The following is a 19,227-nucleotide window of genomic DNA, read 5'->3' on the forward strand; positions in this document are numbered from 1 at the left end:
GCGGCCGGAGCCGTTGGCGGGAGCCGTTACGGGGCACGGCTGAGGCGGCGCGAGCCGTTGGCGGGCCGGGCTGAGGCAGCGCGAGCGGCCGCAGCCGTTACGGGACCGGGCTGAGGCGGCCCCCGGCGGGCACTGCACAGCCCCGGCCAACCCCCCCCGTGCCCCTTCCAACCCCCCCAGCAGACATTATACATACATCACCAGACGTACTTATACAAGAGAAGGTTTTATTTAAGAAAGACGCTTCGATGAAAATTTCTTAAAAGTCGAAAAGGACAATGCGAGTTTACGGCCGCAATTACTTAAAATATAGCAAATTGCACAAAATATTAACACTGATGATACAATATCATTTCAAAGATTAACAGGCGTGTGCTAGAGAAACTGTAGAGTCTAGAAATATCCCAAATATATCTAGTTTACAGATCGCTGTACAAAAAGCAGTTATAAATACTTCACATCTAGAAAAAATACACGGAACCTTTGAAATAGACTTTCCCTTACATATAAACAGCCTCTGTAGAAAAACAAAAACCAAGACACACCAATCCCCCTGCTCCGAGATATGTTTGAACTAGCGCTGGCTAGCACCCACATCCTCCCTACACGTATCACAAACAGGAGTTGAGTTCCAATTTTTAAAAATTATTTTAGCATTTACGATTTAATTAAGACCGAATGGGGACTACAAAGGATAGCACAATATGCTACATTCAGAAATTGATAGGAAATAATTACAGAGGAGGCAGAAGTAGAGAAACTTTGTTGCTGTCAGAATTAAAGACGTTTGTGTAGTTCCCATTCAACAAGACTCCCATTTGTGTCAGCAGTGAATTACTCTGGCCCTGATCTTTCAAACTGTTACGCACATGATTTATGAAGTCAGTGCCAGCAGTATCGGGCCTTTTAATCTATTCATTTTCTTGCCACGTCAAAAGTCAAAAACCTTTTGAAATAAGACATCTGTTGTGACATTGTAGTAACTGAAATGCACATTTCCCCAGAACACGAGTATGGAATTGCACTAAAAATGAAAAATAAAAAATGTTTCATAAAAGGGACTCCTAGGAAGTTTATTACAGACGATTTGGCAGGCTCAGGTTTATGGTCACGCAGTGTTTCTACATACAGTTTTAAGACTAGAACAATTATAAATCTTTTTAAAAAAATCTACCAACTTTTCTTGTTAATATTAACATCAAGTTCTTTAAGTTAGTAATCTGCCATTACAAGAGCATAGCACCAATTTAATATTTATTGCTGTCATTTCTCCCTACAAATATTTTTTCCCCAAATATTTACATCTATACAAATATTCATAAAAGTGCAAAATTAAGACTTTTTTTTTGTGTGTAACCATTTGTTGTGTTCAGTGTTGAGTCTCCTGCATCACGACGAATGCAGTCCTGCCTTTCTTATTGCTGTGTCATGAGAAAAAAAGTCAGGAATACCCTGCTGTGAGTACAGCGATCTGGAGTGAGGATTTTCAACAACTGTCTCTTCTCCCCCCTCTCTCCCCACTTGCCTTTTGCTCCGTAAGTGCTCCATTCACAGCCCACTGGAAGGTGTCTTTATACATCATTAGAGCCTTGGCTGGCACAAGAGGAGAAGCTATCATACAAAGAATCACTCAAGGATTCTAAATTGTCCACGTCGTGCCTATCGGAGCTATTTAAGGAGGCTTCTTCTTTTTTTCCATTTTCTTCCTTTTGTCCTTCAACCTTACTCAGACAGTTCTTCTCTTTTTCTAATAAAAGTACGGTATTGCTGTTAAATTTATTGAGAGACTCCAGGGAAATTTTAGATAATCTAGTCTGAGAATCTTCTTTTGTTTCTTCAGTTTGCTTCAATTTCTGTAATAAATGAGGAAAATATTAGAAACATATTTCTTATAAAGTTATCATACTATACACCATTAACTACCTTCTTTCCAAAGTTCACAAGGTTAAAGGAAATAGATTAGGAGATGCTTAAATCTCTATTATAATTAAATAGAACATGAATGTCCATTTTAGGATAAATCATAGCTTCGGTGATTCTGCTGAGACAAATAGGACTCCACGTAAAAAACACGTAAGTGCTATTAAAAATTTAACTAGCAGATCCTATATTTGTTAAGCATCTTCGGCTTCTTCACAGATAGTAATTTACATCTTCTCCTTCAAGAGTACTTTGGGGGTATGTTTAAATGGGTAGTTGTCTTAGTGGAATCGAGTCTGCCAAAAAAAAACATGCTTAGACGCATTCAGAGGAGAAAATAGCATTTTCTATAAATTACAGACGACAATGAAAGTTGCTAGAAGATAACCTCACATTTTGCATGTGTAAACCTATTGATTTCCAAGAACCCACACCCTCTCTAATAGAAAAGAAAGCAACAAGACAGGAAATTATACTGAACCGGGCCAATCCTTACAGACCAGAATCAATCAGATATTGGCCAGGCCTACTCTGAGAAGTGCTGTAATTCTGCTGGAACACCGGACAAGGTATTAGCACTTTATATTAAAAACTCACAGTAGGATTATACAAGAGTAATTTTATCCCTTTGTTGCCTACTGATATCTTCAGAGATCTGACCAAAGGAATAGTTAGGGAACAGCTTAGGGAGCAGTTCAATAAAAATGGCCTGCCTTCCATATACAGGGTGTTTCAAAACCTGTGTAACTAACTGCTCTTACAGATGATGTTATCACAGAAATACGAGATAACGTTCAACGTTTCATAGGACTCTCGGAGAGGCAAGATGCAAGAATTTTGAGATACGCTGTCAGAGTGCAAGCCGTTGCTCATTTTCAGTGTTACCACCAGATAGTATAGATTGAATCAGTAAATTACTGTCAATCTAGGACATTAGTATTTTGGTTTAGATAGAAAATGAGATGGTATTTTAAGCACACTGAAAACATAGCATGGCTAGGTGTATGGATGATGTGGATCACTAAATATGCAGTTATAAATGGTCATTAGAACTTCTGGAAAAATTCAAGTTCCAAGTCACTTCATGCGTGCTGGGCTGCTCACCCTTGGAAGTCTTGGGCAAGAAGATGACATTGCTACACGGTTTGATTGCTTCTTTTTATGGCTAGTTAGATAAAAATGGAAATGCCAAAATGCCTGTTGATGTTGTGATCCTGTCATTTTTCATAAGCTAACAATGCCTGGATTGGGTTGGTATTTTTATCAAATGTTTCAAGCAAGTGTAAACAAAGCAACAGAAGGTGCTGAAGTCTTAGTAACTGAGGGTCTGCCATTTGGTTCTTTAGTCCAAAAGTTTTAGGGGATGTTAAGTTAGATTCTGGTTTTAGATGACAGTTAAACCTAAGGTCTTCACTGTCTGGAATGACAATATTTTCTGAAACAGAGGAATGTAACGCTTCATAACAGGAACAAACACAAATTTAAACCCTTAATAGAAATTTCCTACAATTTCAGCTCAAAAAGTTCTTCTCTTTGCTCTCATTTAAAATATTATATGCTATTATCAGAACGGTTGTTTCACTTCTGTGTAGGTCAGATGAGAAAATTCTGAGACATAGCATCAATAAAATACATATTAGCACTTTTTGCTTGTCAGACTACTAAACCTGAAATACTTTATTATATGAACGACTAAACGGTTTTTCTTTGTATATATTTTTCCCACTTCACAGCTTTTCTTTGGATAAATTGAATGTGTCTGCTTAGCACAGACTTGGGCCTGCCAGAAGTCAATACTGGTGTTAATAAAGTCTGTGATAAAACTTTTATTGATTCAAATAGAGGCCAATTTCAACTGTTGAGTAGGAGGAACTAGAGAGACCTAGAGTGTTTGCTGTGCAGAGCAGCCCAGATGAAGTACCAAAATAAGAGCAGGATATTTGGCTGGCTGAAGGATAGATGTAAATCACAGGACAGAATGGAACAAACTCATCAGGATATTCTACATATATGTGGTATCAGTAATTTATTACATATCAGTAATTTATTATATTTAGTACTTTATTATATTTATTAGACTAAAACCCTACTTTAATCACACCCTAGTTTGTCATTTAATATAGGGGTAACAGTTAATAAAATATATTAGAGAAACTGCAGGGAACAAAAGTATTCTCTACAAATTTTAAGTAAAATCATTGAACCAAATGAAATTGAAGTGAACGGAAGTGAAGCCCATCATGAAACCCATTCACAAAAGATACACAGAGTAGTGAACAGTATAAGAGGCATAAATTTGATGCCTATAAGTGCTACTAGTATAGTAGACCCTACTACCATTCATGAGGAAACAAAGGAAAAAAATAGATAAAAGTTGTAGCAAAATTTATTACTAAAATAGAGACAATATTTGTATCCAGAAATAAGTTATGGATAATTTAGGATGTACAGCTGTCCTTTTTCCACATCTTAATCCCCAGTTATACCCTTTTGTCAAAATAAATAAATAAATAAAATTTTCCTTTCTTTAACACATTATTGCTATAGTATGCAAGTATGTAAAGGTAATGCTCGTGATCTGGAAAGTAATACATAGGGGTTTTTCACTTGATGTAGAATGAAATCTGTTTGGATACGATACACTTTCAGGCGTAGTATTACTCTAGCAACACCTATTGCTGATTTTATAATTAAACAAGAATGAGAGGTCATCTAGATTGGACTTTGGGGTAGGGAATATTAATATGCTAGAACTGTACTAAGATATCAGATGTACAATAAGAGTGATCTTATCTCACAGCTTTATTACTACAGATACACTTTAATAATCTGTTAAATTTTCCGTTAAAACTTATTTGAAATACAGTCATATAATATAATTGCAGTTAGAAAGTTAAAATATGATATTCCAGTCCTTGGCACACAGAAGAAAACACGTTCACATCCTGTGCTCTATGAGAAAAACTAAAATGTTTGCACAAAGATATTAATACCAGGATCCCTATAACCAGCAAATAATTTTTTCCCACAGTACCAAAATTATGTTCCTAGGGGTTGAAAAGCCACTGATAATTTCTGTAAACTTGGCATCTTGGAACAAATGTTACCCCAAGTTCTTCTTTAAGAATCTTCTCTCTAGTCACTATAGATACAACCTGGAAAAAACTATCAGATTATTCATTTAGATCCATCCTTAAATTAAGTTTCCTATTTTTCAGGGCAGCCACAACAGCTGCTAGATGAGACAAAAGGCAAAACCAAACCAACTACTAGAATCTCTTGCTAAACCATGTAAGTATGTGGTTAAATGTGTCCATAGTTCTGTCGATGTACATTTTTATGACTTCAGCAGAGACATAGATATCACAAAGAACAAGGGTTAGCCTGAAGATGCTACTGTTGTGCATTTGAAAGTAGTTAGTTTACTAATGCATTTGAGAGTCACGCGAATGAGACTCGGTAGCTTTTCCTGCAGATAAGGAACATCTGGCAGCAGATCAGATGCATTTTGTATCCATGAGAGCTGGGTGAGATCTAGTAATAGTGTGCAGAGCACCTAGCCTCGAGGTCCTGGGCTCCAATCAAACCTTTCCCATATTTATAGCGGCTTTCTGCATGATGAACAGATGCTTTTATCACCATAGAAAAGAAAAGCACTTAGCTATTTTCTTGAGTGTTGCTAGAAGAGCTAAGATGGGCCCAACAGTACGTTCTCGCTCTCAGACATGGTTCTTCTGAGGGGTAATACTGAAAGCCATTTCCTCCCGGAGGTGTTGATTTTGCTGCTGACTATTCTGCACCTGTCCTATGAATAAATAAAGTGCCTACTACATTCAGTGTAGTCATTTATGTTTTCCTGAATATTAGCTTCAGGGAAAAGATAAGAAGATGCAGTCACAGATTTTGGCCCAAGCCAAAATAGGCTCAGTGCAGGAAAGGACTAATTCTCACCGTGCCTTTGTAAAAGCAATGGCCCGGTATCCTAAAGCAGATCAGTTTATAGCTTATTTTACTTTTATTAACTAGTTTCAGAGTTTCGGAGCTGGTCAGTTATGGGGTGCCTTACACTACCTGTGAGCAGCGGCTGGTCGTTACAAGAGGAGAAACTCTACCTGACATAACACAGACATTCACCACGAGCCACATCACTTTGAAATAAACTCACGAGTCATGAATCAGAATAATGTTTCCTTGTTGGCATCATCCTAAAGAGAATAACTAAAAGCCATTAATGATATAATAAAATTTGGCATGTTGCTTCAAGCACAGCAAATTAGGAAAACACAACTAGCCCGCAGCTACACTGATGCATTATAAATAGGTGCTATTTCTACATTAATACATCAAAATAGATTTTTTCAAACTTTAAAAACGGGAGGTTACATGTGGGTAGAATGCATGTTCAGTGCCGTGTGGTCATGGACTAGCCAGAGCTGCTCTGAATGTCAGGAAGGTTTTGCACGTGTAGCAGAAAGGTGGGCAGAAGGACGGGCTACTTCACAGGTACAAAGGGCTCAGAGTTGGCATGCAGAAAGGAGTGCAACAGCAAGTCCATTTCTTCTTCTATGTAGTAACATGCAGAAGCTCTGATTGCCTTGAGGTCAGGCAATGCTTATAAGGCATGCCAGAGTCCAGAATTAGCAATGAACCATTCTGCAAGATGGACGTATTTTCCAGGTGTCTAAGTTTAGTTAACCAGCAGTTTAAGGGGCTCAGAGTCATTTACACACAAGAATAAAATGAACGTTATTTATGTCTCTCATGCACTGGGCAATTTAGTTTTTAGATTAACACAAAAGCAAAAAGGGCACTGCTTCAAGTGCAGTATAACTGCAAAACACTATTGGGTAAAAACAACTAAATTGCTATGAGAATTAAATATAGATCAACAGAATCAATACTTAATTGTATAACTCAAGGTCTTTCATTTCAGATCTGATCTCTAATAGGAGGTACATAGTATGTTCACTTTTTTTTTAGTTATTTAAAACTTTATTGTGAGTGAGAACAATTTTCTAGGTTTTTACCTTTTTAAAAATTCTGTTAGTTACTTTGTCTGCATATATTCAAGGTAAACTTGAACCCACAATGCCACTGTTTATTATTTTAAATATTTAAATATTTAAATATTATTTTAAATTTAGAGTTTTACAAATTTAGATATCCCATAGTCCAGTACTTTGTGTTTATGACACAATGCGTCTGAGTGGTATATGCAGTTGCAGCATTACATAGATTGCTCATATATAAAGTGTAGTAGGACATTTTTAACATGTTCATAGCTTCTTGTAAAATAGATGCACTATTGCAGAGCAATATTAGGGGTATATAGGGATATATTGTTGTAATGGGAAGTAATGTCTCACTGAATGGTGTTTCACTACTGGTTTGAAGGTTTTGCGTTGAGTAAAAAGGTGTAACATAAAAAGAGCTACCTTTGAGAGCTATTGTGGAGTAGTTTTCTATCAGCTAGCCAGGACAGAACGCAATGGTAGGCTACCTGTGGAAAGTGAACAGTCTCCAGACCTCATTTAACCAAACTGATGAGAACATCAGGTGGACAGGTAACACTCCACAGTGAAAATAGTCGTACAGACACATCCAGGAAAACTACAAAGGTGAAAGCTGTAACTGCATGACCTCCGCTGTATTACAGCTGAGCTAAAAATGTGATGTTTGAACTTCTTTCCCTTTAAAGCATAACCTTAAATAATAAGTTAAGCCTTGCTCTCCACTGTATATTGTCAGAAGCTTTCATCCATTTTCTGGACTGACAGTAAAATAATTTTTGAAATAATGAATCACTTTTCTTTTTCCTACTTGAGCAGAAATCCCATGACTATTTTACAGAAAATGACATTCTCAAGGCAACACCATCAAAGTTTCAAGATAAACAATAATTGATGATGTCTTTTCTTGGGAAGAGATGTATTGATACGAAGTATTCCTAAGTTCATGAGTCTGCTCAGCAGTTTATGAGATAGCCACATATGCATAGGGAAATATCAACCACATTTGGCATTATGGTAATATAACAATGACAACAGAACCAAAGCTTGCCTGCTCTATTTAGGAGTGTAACAATCTACAAATACATTTAAGTTTTAGTACCACAAAGACAGCATTTCTGATGCTCCTGAATTGTAAGTAAATTACCTTAGAGGAAATAAAGCTGATTAGCATGTATTGTGCATGATTCATAACTGCAGATCTGGACAAAACAGTTGTTGCTTAATGAATAGGTGACTGAGGAATTGAGACTTACGTTGCCTGGCTTGAATCCTCATGCAGTTTAGAAGATAAAAGATATTTCAGTGAACTGCAACTTACAGTTTTAAAAGCACAGTTTTCACAAAATGATGAGATGACAAGGTGCAATCAGCAGTCTAATGCCAAGAATCTCATTTTCACAATTTACAAAGTAGATGATTTTTTTGTTGTTGATGATAGGACAAAATTGTTTGACCTGATTAGGTATATACCAAACCTCTTTGAGCTTTTGGATAATTTAATAAACCTGAACTTTCAGGACCCAATTTCAAGGTCAGGTAAATCTCACCTTTTACCTTCTGCTCAATTAAGAACTGAATGTCACAAATATGATTGTTTTCTTGTAGCGCGTCAGGATGGTCACTGATGGATGTGTGGGCAAGTTCATTTAAAACTGAATAAGAAAATATAATACTAATACCTTGGAAAATGGTGACCATGTAATACACATGTGCTCAGTCAAGTGTGTTGAGAAGAGATATTAAAAAGAAAATCAATTAAATATGTACTTTTCCAGAAGATGATGAGGCCTGACTGTTCACACTGGTGGAATGACCAATTTTGCTTCTCACAGAAGGAACCTGACCACTAAAAGCAATGCTTACTGCAATCAGAGGCCCATCACAAGGCATTAAGGAAGAAATACCCATGGTGAAAAAGGAAGCTGATGCTCAGCTTTTAGAACTTAAGAGACTGAAAATGAACAAGACATGCATAGGACACACTTTACTTTTCAGAGATCCTTTTAGCTTTACTGATGGAGGGAGTTCAATAACAAAATTGTTCTGATTTTTTAGTGATGAGAAAAAATCACGGTAAAAAAAAATCACACTGATAGGTGACAAAGTTATTGAACTTGACTAAACCATCTGAAGTCCGATACCATTCCTTAACAAAATCAGGTTTAAGGTCATTTTGTCAGTGATGACCTACTGAATGTTACTGGAACTATGTGGTCCTAAAGAACTTCACTGTTTCAGTTGTCAGATTACATTTTACCGAGGAATATTTAAGTATAAAGAGGTTATGTCCTACTGAGGAGTTACCTTGACGAAAGCATGGATGCTTGTTTCAATAGAGGAGAGGCTTTATAAACAATGGGCTACAATTTTATTCTAGACCAGAAATTTGGAGGATTTTTTCTACATATTGAGATACTCACTTAGAACTGAATCAAGAAAGGGGCAAAAAGCACAGCTCAAGAAAGATTTTTGAAAGCTAATGCAAAGTGCAGCTCCTAAAGAGACAGATTCTATCCCACATTAGACTGTAGCAAAAAAAATCATCTCAAATCCTGTAAACGCAGGATCACACTCATACGACGTATAATCTCACTGACATTTTCAGTAATCGGGGGCATTTTTCTGTATGGCTGAACTCTTCTCAGACTACTGTTCCTAAGTATTAGCTGTGTTCTTACCTGTCTTCATCTTCCACCTTTGGCTTTTTTGAACAAGACTATTTTATTTTGGTAATTACAAGGGCACTTATCCTCTCACTCTCTAGTGATGTCTGAGTTCCTGGCCTGTGATGTCTGTATGTCAGTCACCCAGCATACTGATGGAAAGCGGAATTGCACTTCAAGACTGTACCGCAAGTGGCAGTTGGTAGTGGGTAATGACTTTCCCCACTAGTAATCCTCTCTTCTGAGTACTGGACTAGATTCCCTCCAGGTTAGCCTCTGAGTACCCTAGGCACATCAGCTAACCTAATGACAAAAAGACAGAAGGAGCAGGTAGAGAGGGAGCAATGTTAAGTGGCAGGATCAAGAGCAAATCAGCAGTATGAAGACACCACACAGTAATAATTTCCAGCTATGAGAACTGGCTTGTATGCACTAATAGGACCAAGTTGTCTGCAGGTATGTTCAGAGAGTACAAATCTCTGCTGGGAGATCTGCAGAGGACAGAAGGGTAATGTCCCCTCTTATAAGTTCTAGAGATGATTCACAGAGGTCATTTAAAAACAGGAGTGAGCTCCACAGCCAGTAGTTTTCTCATTTTTAGCCTCTGAGGACAGCTGGGAAGAGAAAAGCAATCTTTCCAGACCCATCGGTCCACCTCTGCATGACTGCACATTTAGCTACTGTGGAGGGAGCCTCCACGGTGTGTGTACTTGGTGCACACACATCAGAATGACACCTCTCCCAAGCTCTCACCAGGCGGAAATACAGGTTTTCTTTATTCTTAAAAAAAAGTCCGAATTAACATGCTTAGCCACCAACCCCATCCCAACAAAACCGATTATTTTAGGAGCTGTCATTTTCCTTACCATTCCAGACTTTAATCAACTCTCTAAATATTGGAGGCCTTTTTTACTTCTAATGAATTTAACCCAAACCATTGCCCTCTCCCCTTCTGTGACACCTGGCCTCTGGAAACCAGTACCGAAAGCCCCCAGGTGCTCTGTTAGGTACAGGATAGGGCCCTCCCTAAAGGAGGGATGTGGGTTGGAGGGTGCAGCTGGGCAATCCCATCACACGTTGCACTGGCGAGTGCTCCTGGAGGCAGTGGAGGAAGAAGCTGTAGAGCTGGCTGCCTTCTCTGTAGACCTGTTGCAGCCTGAACTGCTCATGGTCTGTTTCCTGATCCCATGCAGTGAGACTGCAAAAGCTCCCTTGTAATCAGGGCGCACTGGGACAGGAGAGGTGCAAATAATGCTGGTTACGTGACTGCACTCGCTGCCTCTTCAGCTGGCATTATGATCTGCACAATTTTCAGTACTTATTCAAGCAAAGTATGAATTGCAGAGTGGAAACCTGTGTTTAAGTTCATCTGCCATCAAATCCTACCTAACAGAACAGTTACTTACAAGTACTTTCTAAATCTATGCAAACAATTTAACTTTGCTGCAGGGCAGAACATTTTGAGGGACAGAGGCACAACATGCACAGAAAATTTGAGCAAGAGTTTCAGATAAAGGCTGCAGAACCAAATTAAAGTAGAAGAAAAAATCCTCTTGCAATATTTAGTTCATTTCAGTACATCCAGTCATATCAATAAAAAGCCCATAGTATAAGTCAGCTAGGAAATAAATGCTATGAAGGATGTTCCATTTTATGTGGTTGGAATTTGATTAGTGATTAGTCTTGGCGGTTAAACCACATGGGAACAGTAATCAAGGTTTCTCTGCTGCAGTTCTGTAACAACTGGAAACCACTGTTGGCTCATGTCCCATCCCATGATGGGATATTAACCTAAAATCTAATTAATCTATGAATGAATTACGGTTCTAGAAATATACTATATTATAATCAATTTTAAGTGAGTTCCTAACAGAAGATAAGATGAGGAAAAAGCTGTAAAATTACCAGGGGTTGATAAATTCTGTTTACTATGACTGATGATTTTTAGGGGGGATAATTTTACAATCCATCAACCTTTTGTCAGTTCAAGAATCATGCTGCCAAACGTATGCAGTAAATTAATTTTTAAATTTACATATTTATTAAAAATCTTATTGAAAACAGCAGGAAGTAAGCCCTGTTTGAATAATAAAATAACTTGTTATTCTACTGGAAAGAAAACAACAACAAAAAAAAACAACCAACCTTCTATTAAGATGATTTTATAGTAAGGCAATAATTACAAACAGCTACATGAATTAGTTAACCAAACAATGTATTAAATAGCCAACCAAAAATTAATCAAGAATTAGAAAAAACTGTTGGAAGATAATCAAGTAAAAAAAAGCAATTTAAAAGCTGAGAAATTCACGGCTGAGTTTCAGATGTGCTCGAGGCCATGTTTGTTAACTCAGAGGCCCGCTGGCACAGGCTGCCAGATCCCCAGCGAAGGCGTAGAGATCTGCAGGTGTCTGCTACACGGCTTCCCCGCTCGAGGTGCTTCCCTAGTCTCACCTCCATCATTATTCCAGATTTGTTTGACCACCGTTGGCGCTATGTGCTCACACTCGTAGAGTGCCTGCCTCTCCCCAAATGCTACTTTGCACACACGTAAGCCGTCCTGCCTGCGTCCATCAGGCAGCAGAAGTGCACGGCTCTAGCAGCTGTGCTTCCTTGCTCAGCCCTCCCGCTTGTCCTCTGCTCGACTGGTGTCAGGGAACGGGCCTCTTCACCTGGTTTGTGGAGTACCTGGTGCACTCTGAGCCCTGCCGTACGCCTGACTGCCGAGGATCTGGGAGCATCTGACGCAGCCGTCAGTCACCGGAGGAAAGGAGGATGCCTGCGCTGGTGGTGACAATGCCAAGAATAGAAACGGGCTAAAACTAGATGTGATAATTTAGTCAGTGGACTAAAATGTATCTTGATGGAAAAAATATAGGTTGCAACTAATCTCATGTTTATCAGACAACTCAAGGATAGGGTCCTGGGCTGTGACCCAGTAACCCTAGGGATTAATCCAAAAGGAAATGAGACAGACAGGGCTGCATGCAGGGAATAGGCAATTCTGGTCATAAATGCAGGTTGTAGATGGTATTCCTTAGCCCAGCTCTAAAGGATGATCAAAAAGAAACATCGTGAATAAGCGGAATAATGCTGGGCATCAAGACGACTACTGCTGGAGATGCAGATGGAAGTTCCCACAGCCGGGAGATTTCGTAAGTGTTCAGCTCGCCTCCTCATAAAATTAAAGCACTGATGCACATTTTGATTAATAAACATATCACTTGGGTGTGACCTGGGGGAATTGTAGTTAATTTATGTTTTTAAGTTTGTTTGTTTCATCCTTTAGATACAAGCACATCTGTTTAAGGTCAAGAGAACCTCTACCCTACTTGTGTTTCAACCAGGCACAGAAGATGTCCCTCACCTGGAGCTGGTAGGAGGCACTGGTGGCTGCAGACTCTCTGGGAGGGGCACAGCCTCCAAACTGCAAGAACTGAAAGCCACGTGTGCTGGACAGACCTTCGTCTTACCACCTTTGCCTCCCCCAGATGTCAGCAAGGTTCAGGCTAAGCAGCTAACAGGATCTGCAAGGCTGGTAGTTTGTGCTGAGTCCATCCAGGCTATAAAAATCTCTTTGAATGTGAGATGTTTTTCTGACAAGGCTTTTTATTTATTTATTTATTTTTTATTTTTCCAGAGAACTGAAGCCCAGTGGAAGCACGTGTTGGGAACCACAGTTCTGCGGGGTCCGATTCCCTATTTGGCTGTGAGAAAATCTTTGTCAGGAATGAGCAAAGAAGGAATTCCGTGTGAAGACATGGATTCAGTCTCCTGTTCCCACTGTGGGCTTCCCTGCAGTGACAGAATAATGTAATATTTTTGTATTGATTTTGCTACAGTTTGTGTATAAATACAGAAATGTGTAAGTGAAGTGATAGCCAGCCACATGAGTGGATTTGTTGGACAAATGCTGTGGAAGATTTATTGCCCTTAGCAATACATAAGTGTTACTGCAGTATTTACACTGCAAACTGTTGTGAGATACTGGTAGTGCAGAACGTGTTCTTATGCCTAAAATAAAGATGATCATATTGTTAATATAATAGGCCACTAGGAGGACTAAAATACAACTGGAATTCATGCAGACACATTGTAGAGGTAATGTGCACTCATTTTGTGAATGACCAATGATGACACAAGCAGGAAACTTAGAGAAAAACAAAGCAGTTCCCAGCCTTATTAGCAAATTAGTAACTTGAAAATTGTTGTTGAAAATGAACAGGCATTTGGTATTTATTGGAGTACAAACCAAATCTTTAAAATGTTGATTTCTTCAATGTTTTAGATTATTCAGGATTCAAATACTTGTAAGAATGGAATACAAATTTCCGCCATGCCAATACAGTGAGGAGCTCTGCACGGACAGTACGACCTCTGAAGGTGGCACAGTTCTGCTCACGCAAAACTCAGGGCAGGGTCAGGGTGTAAACTGGCTTCTGATATTCTGAAGATTCCTTAGCAAAGGGGCAACGTGTTTGTGGTGAGCCCTTGTGGTGCAAGATCCTCTCGTAAGAGTGCTTGATGAGAAGTGACACCGATTACTTGCTTAGCGTTGCAATAGGGCCTTCAAAGCCCTCAAAGCAGTCATATTACATTCCAAATGCAGCTGGAAGGTATTATTTATATTCTTTATTTAAAAATGGGAAATTTAATATCAAGAGAAGTTTGGTAGTTTGGACAGTCAGCCAGACCATTACCCTAATCTCCACAGCCCTGCATTTTTAACTGCTGAGCACTTTGTCACTATTTGAACAATTATTTTTTTCTTTGCATGCAGAAAATTCTCTGTGGAAAAAACTGATGCAGAGGCCTCTGTTGTTCTCCTCACTACAGTGCATCTGAAATGCTCCTCACCATACAGGACCTGGCATTTGATCCAGTGTATGTGGTAGTTAATCAAATGTTTTGCAGTGACTTCAGTAGACTTTGGATCAGACTCTTAATGCATTAGAGAGATAAATTATTTAACTTACTGAGTTCCCCTAGAAACAAAATATTGAGCTGCAAACAAAGCTAACAAACACCAAATGGGATACCATCTGCTGCAATGAACAGACCACAACCAGTTTCCCCCATGCTTGAGATTCTTCCAAAATGCAATCTGAAAGAGGTTTGTTAAACTCCCAACTGTCTCACAAAATTGGCTTAGCACAGGTTAGCAAATGCTAATGCCATGAGCAACAGCAAGCCAGACTCTGATATATCAATTGGAGTTGTCTGTAATTTTATTTCTATTGGACTGCCCTGTCTGAAAGCTTGGGGGATTTCTGCTATTCAGAGCCTCTGGAGCCTACGGAGAAGTTTCTCTTCATGCTCTGTGTCCTAGGGCCTATGGACACTGAGTAGCTTCTACCCCTGAGTAAATATGCATGGTAAATATCTACATAATGCTAAGCATATTGTTATAAATCTGGACTTTGACATACAGACTCCACATCAAATGACCTTCTGGGGAACAGGACATGGAGGCAAAAGAGGCTCCATTTCTCACAGGAATGGCAGGAGCTACCTGAAATCCCCAGTCCAGAGCATTCCCCAGTCAGTATCAAAGCTTTTGGCTGTGGTAGAGAACATGCAGGCTCCCAAACACTTTCACAAGGACAGAAGGACATTGCTAAGCTAAATGGAGAGCATGTGGCACTAGTGGGTGCCATCAACATCCACCATATTTGCCCTGTAGAACAAGACGACAAGAAGATAAATGTCTTTATACCTAGATTTCCTACACAGCCAGACAACTTCATCTTCTAGTATCACCTCTGCAAGTGATGAAACTACCGCGAGCAAACAGAAACTCCGAAGACTATTCAGTCTTTATCTGATAATGAGGAAGGCTACATCTCTCCTCATTACTCAGCTGTTTTAGATGGTGACTGCTGTTCTTTGGCTTGCTCTGCTTCCTCTGTTTTCATCACTGTGCTACTAATGATGGCATAATACAGATTCCATTTTTTACAAACTAATATATTTATAGAAATACTGCATTATAAATGTTGAACTTTTTGGTGTCCTGGCTTGTTATAGTGGTTCTCAGAAACAATGGACTCTATTCCAAAAACAGTGATGATAAAAATATTCTGTAAAATGATATAGATGATAGAGTTTTGGCATTTTACAGTCGGTCATATTCTAATGGTATGGAAAATGCAATAAAGAAATAGGTATAGAAGTACAAACAGTTTCATTATGATATGATCTTAGTCATAACATTGTAGGAGCAGATTAAAAAATACCCAGCATTTGGCCTTCCCTTTAACTCACGGGAAATTGCCTGCCGAGGTTCCCTGACATTGCCCACGAGCCAACGCACAGCAGTAGGATGCTACAGGTGTAAATTCTGCCAGACAGAGGGAGAATATCTAAACCAGGTTTTGAGCACCTATGTAAACACCATGATTTTTACAGGATCCAATATGAGAACCTGTCACAGACATCAGCAAAAGCTGAAATTTTCTAGCACCCTTGAAAACAAGGCAGCTGAAGTGTCTAAACATGAATTTAGGTACCACCATTAGGAAATGAAGCTTGGAAAAACTGGCCTCTATTTTTACTGATCAGTGCCCACAAGTAAGGCTGCAGTTGGCAGTTAGGCTATGCAAGACAAAATAATCCTTGCAAGAGTGATCAGAAAGCATGCTGGCTGCTTAGCTACTTTTATTCACCATTTTCAGGCATTGTCTGAAAAGCTCTTGCATTTCAAATCTGCTTTGCATCTTAGTACATGTGTTATGCAACAGGTTTCCCGGTCTGGCAACTCTTCTGCATATACAGTATCTTGGTGAATTTTAGACACTTCTGTTATAAGAAATATCACAGAGTATTAATATATGATTAACATTTGAATTTTAAAAGACTTAGCCATATAATATATTCATATTTAATTTCTTCATTCCCACCCACTTCTGCTTTATTCTTCATCCTCCCAAATCCATTTGATGTATTTTTTTTTACAGTATGCTATGTCAAGTATTCAGTAACACACGGGATATTTGCATGTGCAAAAAATCACTTTTAAATGTTTAACTGTTAATTATTCAGATATTAATCACTTGGGATTTTATTTACTGAGAATAAAACTAGAGTAGTTAAGGAAAGTTCTTAAGGCTACAGTTTTTATAGCATCTAGACATTTTAGTGACCTCTTTTAATGATCAGGCAAAGGATGGAGTAATCCAGAGAAGAAGGCAGTAATGGGAGCTGAGCCATCAGGATGTGCCTCAGTCTTGAATGGAAGGCAGCTCAGGCTGGGGGGACTCTGATGTGCTACAAAAACTTATATCACTCTTCTTATCTTTTGTGAAAGGTAATTAGGTATTTAAATTACATAGCTGTATCTTATAAACTTCCCAAACTTTCCTGTGTCAGTTACTGCTAATAAGTCTGCTCAATTCCATGTTTATTTGTCCTACCAAATACAAATCTTGCAATTCAGATGATGCACAAGGCCTGGAATTCAAGTAACGGGGCCTAAAAACCCAGCAAAAAATAAAATATTTTACTTTGGGACTCACCATAAATGAGAGTGTTTAGGCTCACAAAAAATACTTAACCAATATTTTTCTTCGCGATGCAAACAATCTGTGTGCCATACTGCATAAAATCCAATATGCTTTCTCATTTAAATGAAAGGTGAATCACTTTGGGGAGATGAAAGTAGATGGTGGAACAAACTATGAACACCTTCAAATTATTTCAGTATGATTTTTGCAAACATTTGATATTAAAATTTGCCTTCTTTTCAAATAGTATGCTGATTAGGATATTATTTCTTGTGTTCATATGAAAAGAGAAGGCATCCTCTTAAAAAATTGTTTACTAACATATTTCCAGTGTACTGCCACAGTTGCTGCTAGCATCAGCTGTGTAACTTGTTCCTCATGTATTCTGCTCAGAACAGAGCTCTCATACTGAAAGATCTGTCATTCCCCTTCCCTGCGTGATGTTTGAGTGCTTTATGCAAAACATATCACTGTTATAGATGGAGAAGGCAAGTTTCAGCTGGAAACACAATTCACAAAAATATTACAGCATTATTCATCTCATTTAACTCTGCTAATCAGATGCTCCTCTTGAGTGAAAATATTTTCCAGTTTCAGACAACAAACAGCTCACTGAATACCTCTCTGCCCTACTGCTCTTGATTGACTCAATCCAGTGTTTATTATATCCAATTTATTTTTTAGCTTTTTCTTTTATTACTAATATCATTTCTACCATTACAACAATTACACTATCTTGCAAGCTTACTAATATTCATCATTTGTTGCTGTTAATGTGCCCTGAATTCCATTTTGGCCTACGGTATTATTATAATATTCCAAGTCAACACGGAGAAATGAAACTAACGCATTATTTCCAAAGATGGATGGCCAAAGGGTGGCTGGTTACCAATGGCAGAAACATTAGTGCACTTTGAGCCATGCTGCAAATCACAATAGCTCCATCTGTCAAACCTTTGAAAAACAGCTCAGAATACTTTCCACTCAGGGAAATCAGCTAGCAAATGATACTTCTACTCAATATCTACTTTTGGTTCTTAGTAGACTAAAGCATCTACCTACTTACGCTCAGGAGCCGCAGTGTCAATTAAATCCTGATGTAATCTTCAGTTGCATAGGCAAATAGACATTGACGGTGCTCAGGGCGCATCTGCACGGCAGAGGTGTGAAGGTAGGGGTTGGTGGGCTGGGACCGAGCATGGTGGATGGAGTCTTACCAGCGCCCCGTTATCGCGGGCACTCAGCCCTGCTGAGACACCGAGCGGTGCTAATGCTGCGCCTGAGCGGGCTCACTGTAAATTAGCTCAGGACGGTTCTGCTTTGCTCTAGGCGTCCGTACGCTCGCCGTGTTGGATTGCTCCTCCAGAGACTCCAGCACACGAGCTGCAGGCCTTTCTGTGACAGGTGGGCCAGCGTGCTGTGTGGTTATGGGCTCCTACACTCATTTCTTGAAAAGAAAAGGGTCTCTCTGTAATTCGAAATTACTCGCTGAGATGGTGGGGCATGGTGTTTCTGCTCCGGTTATCATGCAAAGGACAAAGTTCTCCCTGCTTACAGCTCCAAAGGGTCACAGTCAGCGGCACGCCGCCCCAGCGTGGCCGCAGGACAGCTCGGTGTGCTGCCTTCAGTCAGCCAAGCTCACACACCTGCATCTGGCAGCTGGCAAACCAGAGGCACACTGCTGTCGGTGCTGTGAGTTATTTGGGGATTTAGCGTTACATGACACCGTGCCATAGGCAAAAGAACCGCACCTACGTGCCAGTGATGCCTCAAGTCTTTAACTTTCCTACAGTGTCTACAGCTTTTCACTTCCTCCGCATCTTTCTCAGACTCACATCCAAACTATTCTCCTGCTAGCCTTGCACACCATGTGTTTTAAATGCCACACAGCCTGCTGCACTATGCCAAATACTTCATGTCCCCCACCAATATCCAAATACTCTTTTAAAACCCTATGCTAAAAGATACAGAGTTAAAATGTCGCCACCTACCCATCCCCATAAATACACTAAACAATCATAAAATAGAGAGAACTTTTACATCAGCTGGAGGGCTAGCCAGAATGGGATTTGGTGGCACAGTACTAAAATTAGAGAGTTCGTTAGAGTTAGAAACAGAACTGCATCAGCA

At 39.2% G+C, this 19,227-nt stretch overlaps 1 protein-coding gene across 14 annotated transcripts in view; it reads right to left on the bottom strand.

Annotated features, from left to right (window-relative positions):
• Positions 1-74: 74 nt before the first annotated feature.
• Positions 75-19,227, bottom strand: part of NCKAP5 (NCK associated protein 5) — a 436,628-nt gene continuing 417,475 nt past the window's right edge. For 13 of the 14 annotated variants that reach the window (XM_040560984.1, XM_040560986.1, XM_040560985.1 and 10 more), the window contains one exon: positions 75-1,853. In XM_040560984.1, coding sequence (XP_040416918.1) covers positions 1,572-1,853 — 282 coding nt within the window. In that variant the 3' untranslated portion in view covers positions 75-1,571. Of the gene's footprint in view, positions 1,854-16,681; positions 17,066-19,227 lie in introns of those variants that run through there. The other variant, XM_040560994.1, reaches the window with a different exon arrangement.

The sequence above is a fragment of the Cygnus olor genome, chromosome 6, assembly GCF_009769625.2.
Source record: "Cygnus olor isolate bCygOlo1 chromosome 6, bCygOlo1.pri.v2, whole genome shotgun sequence".
NCBI lineage: Eukaryota > Metazoa > Chordata > Aves > Anseriformes > Anatidae > Cygnus > Cygnus olor.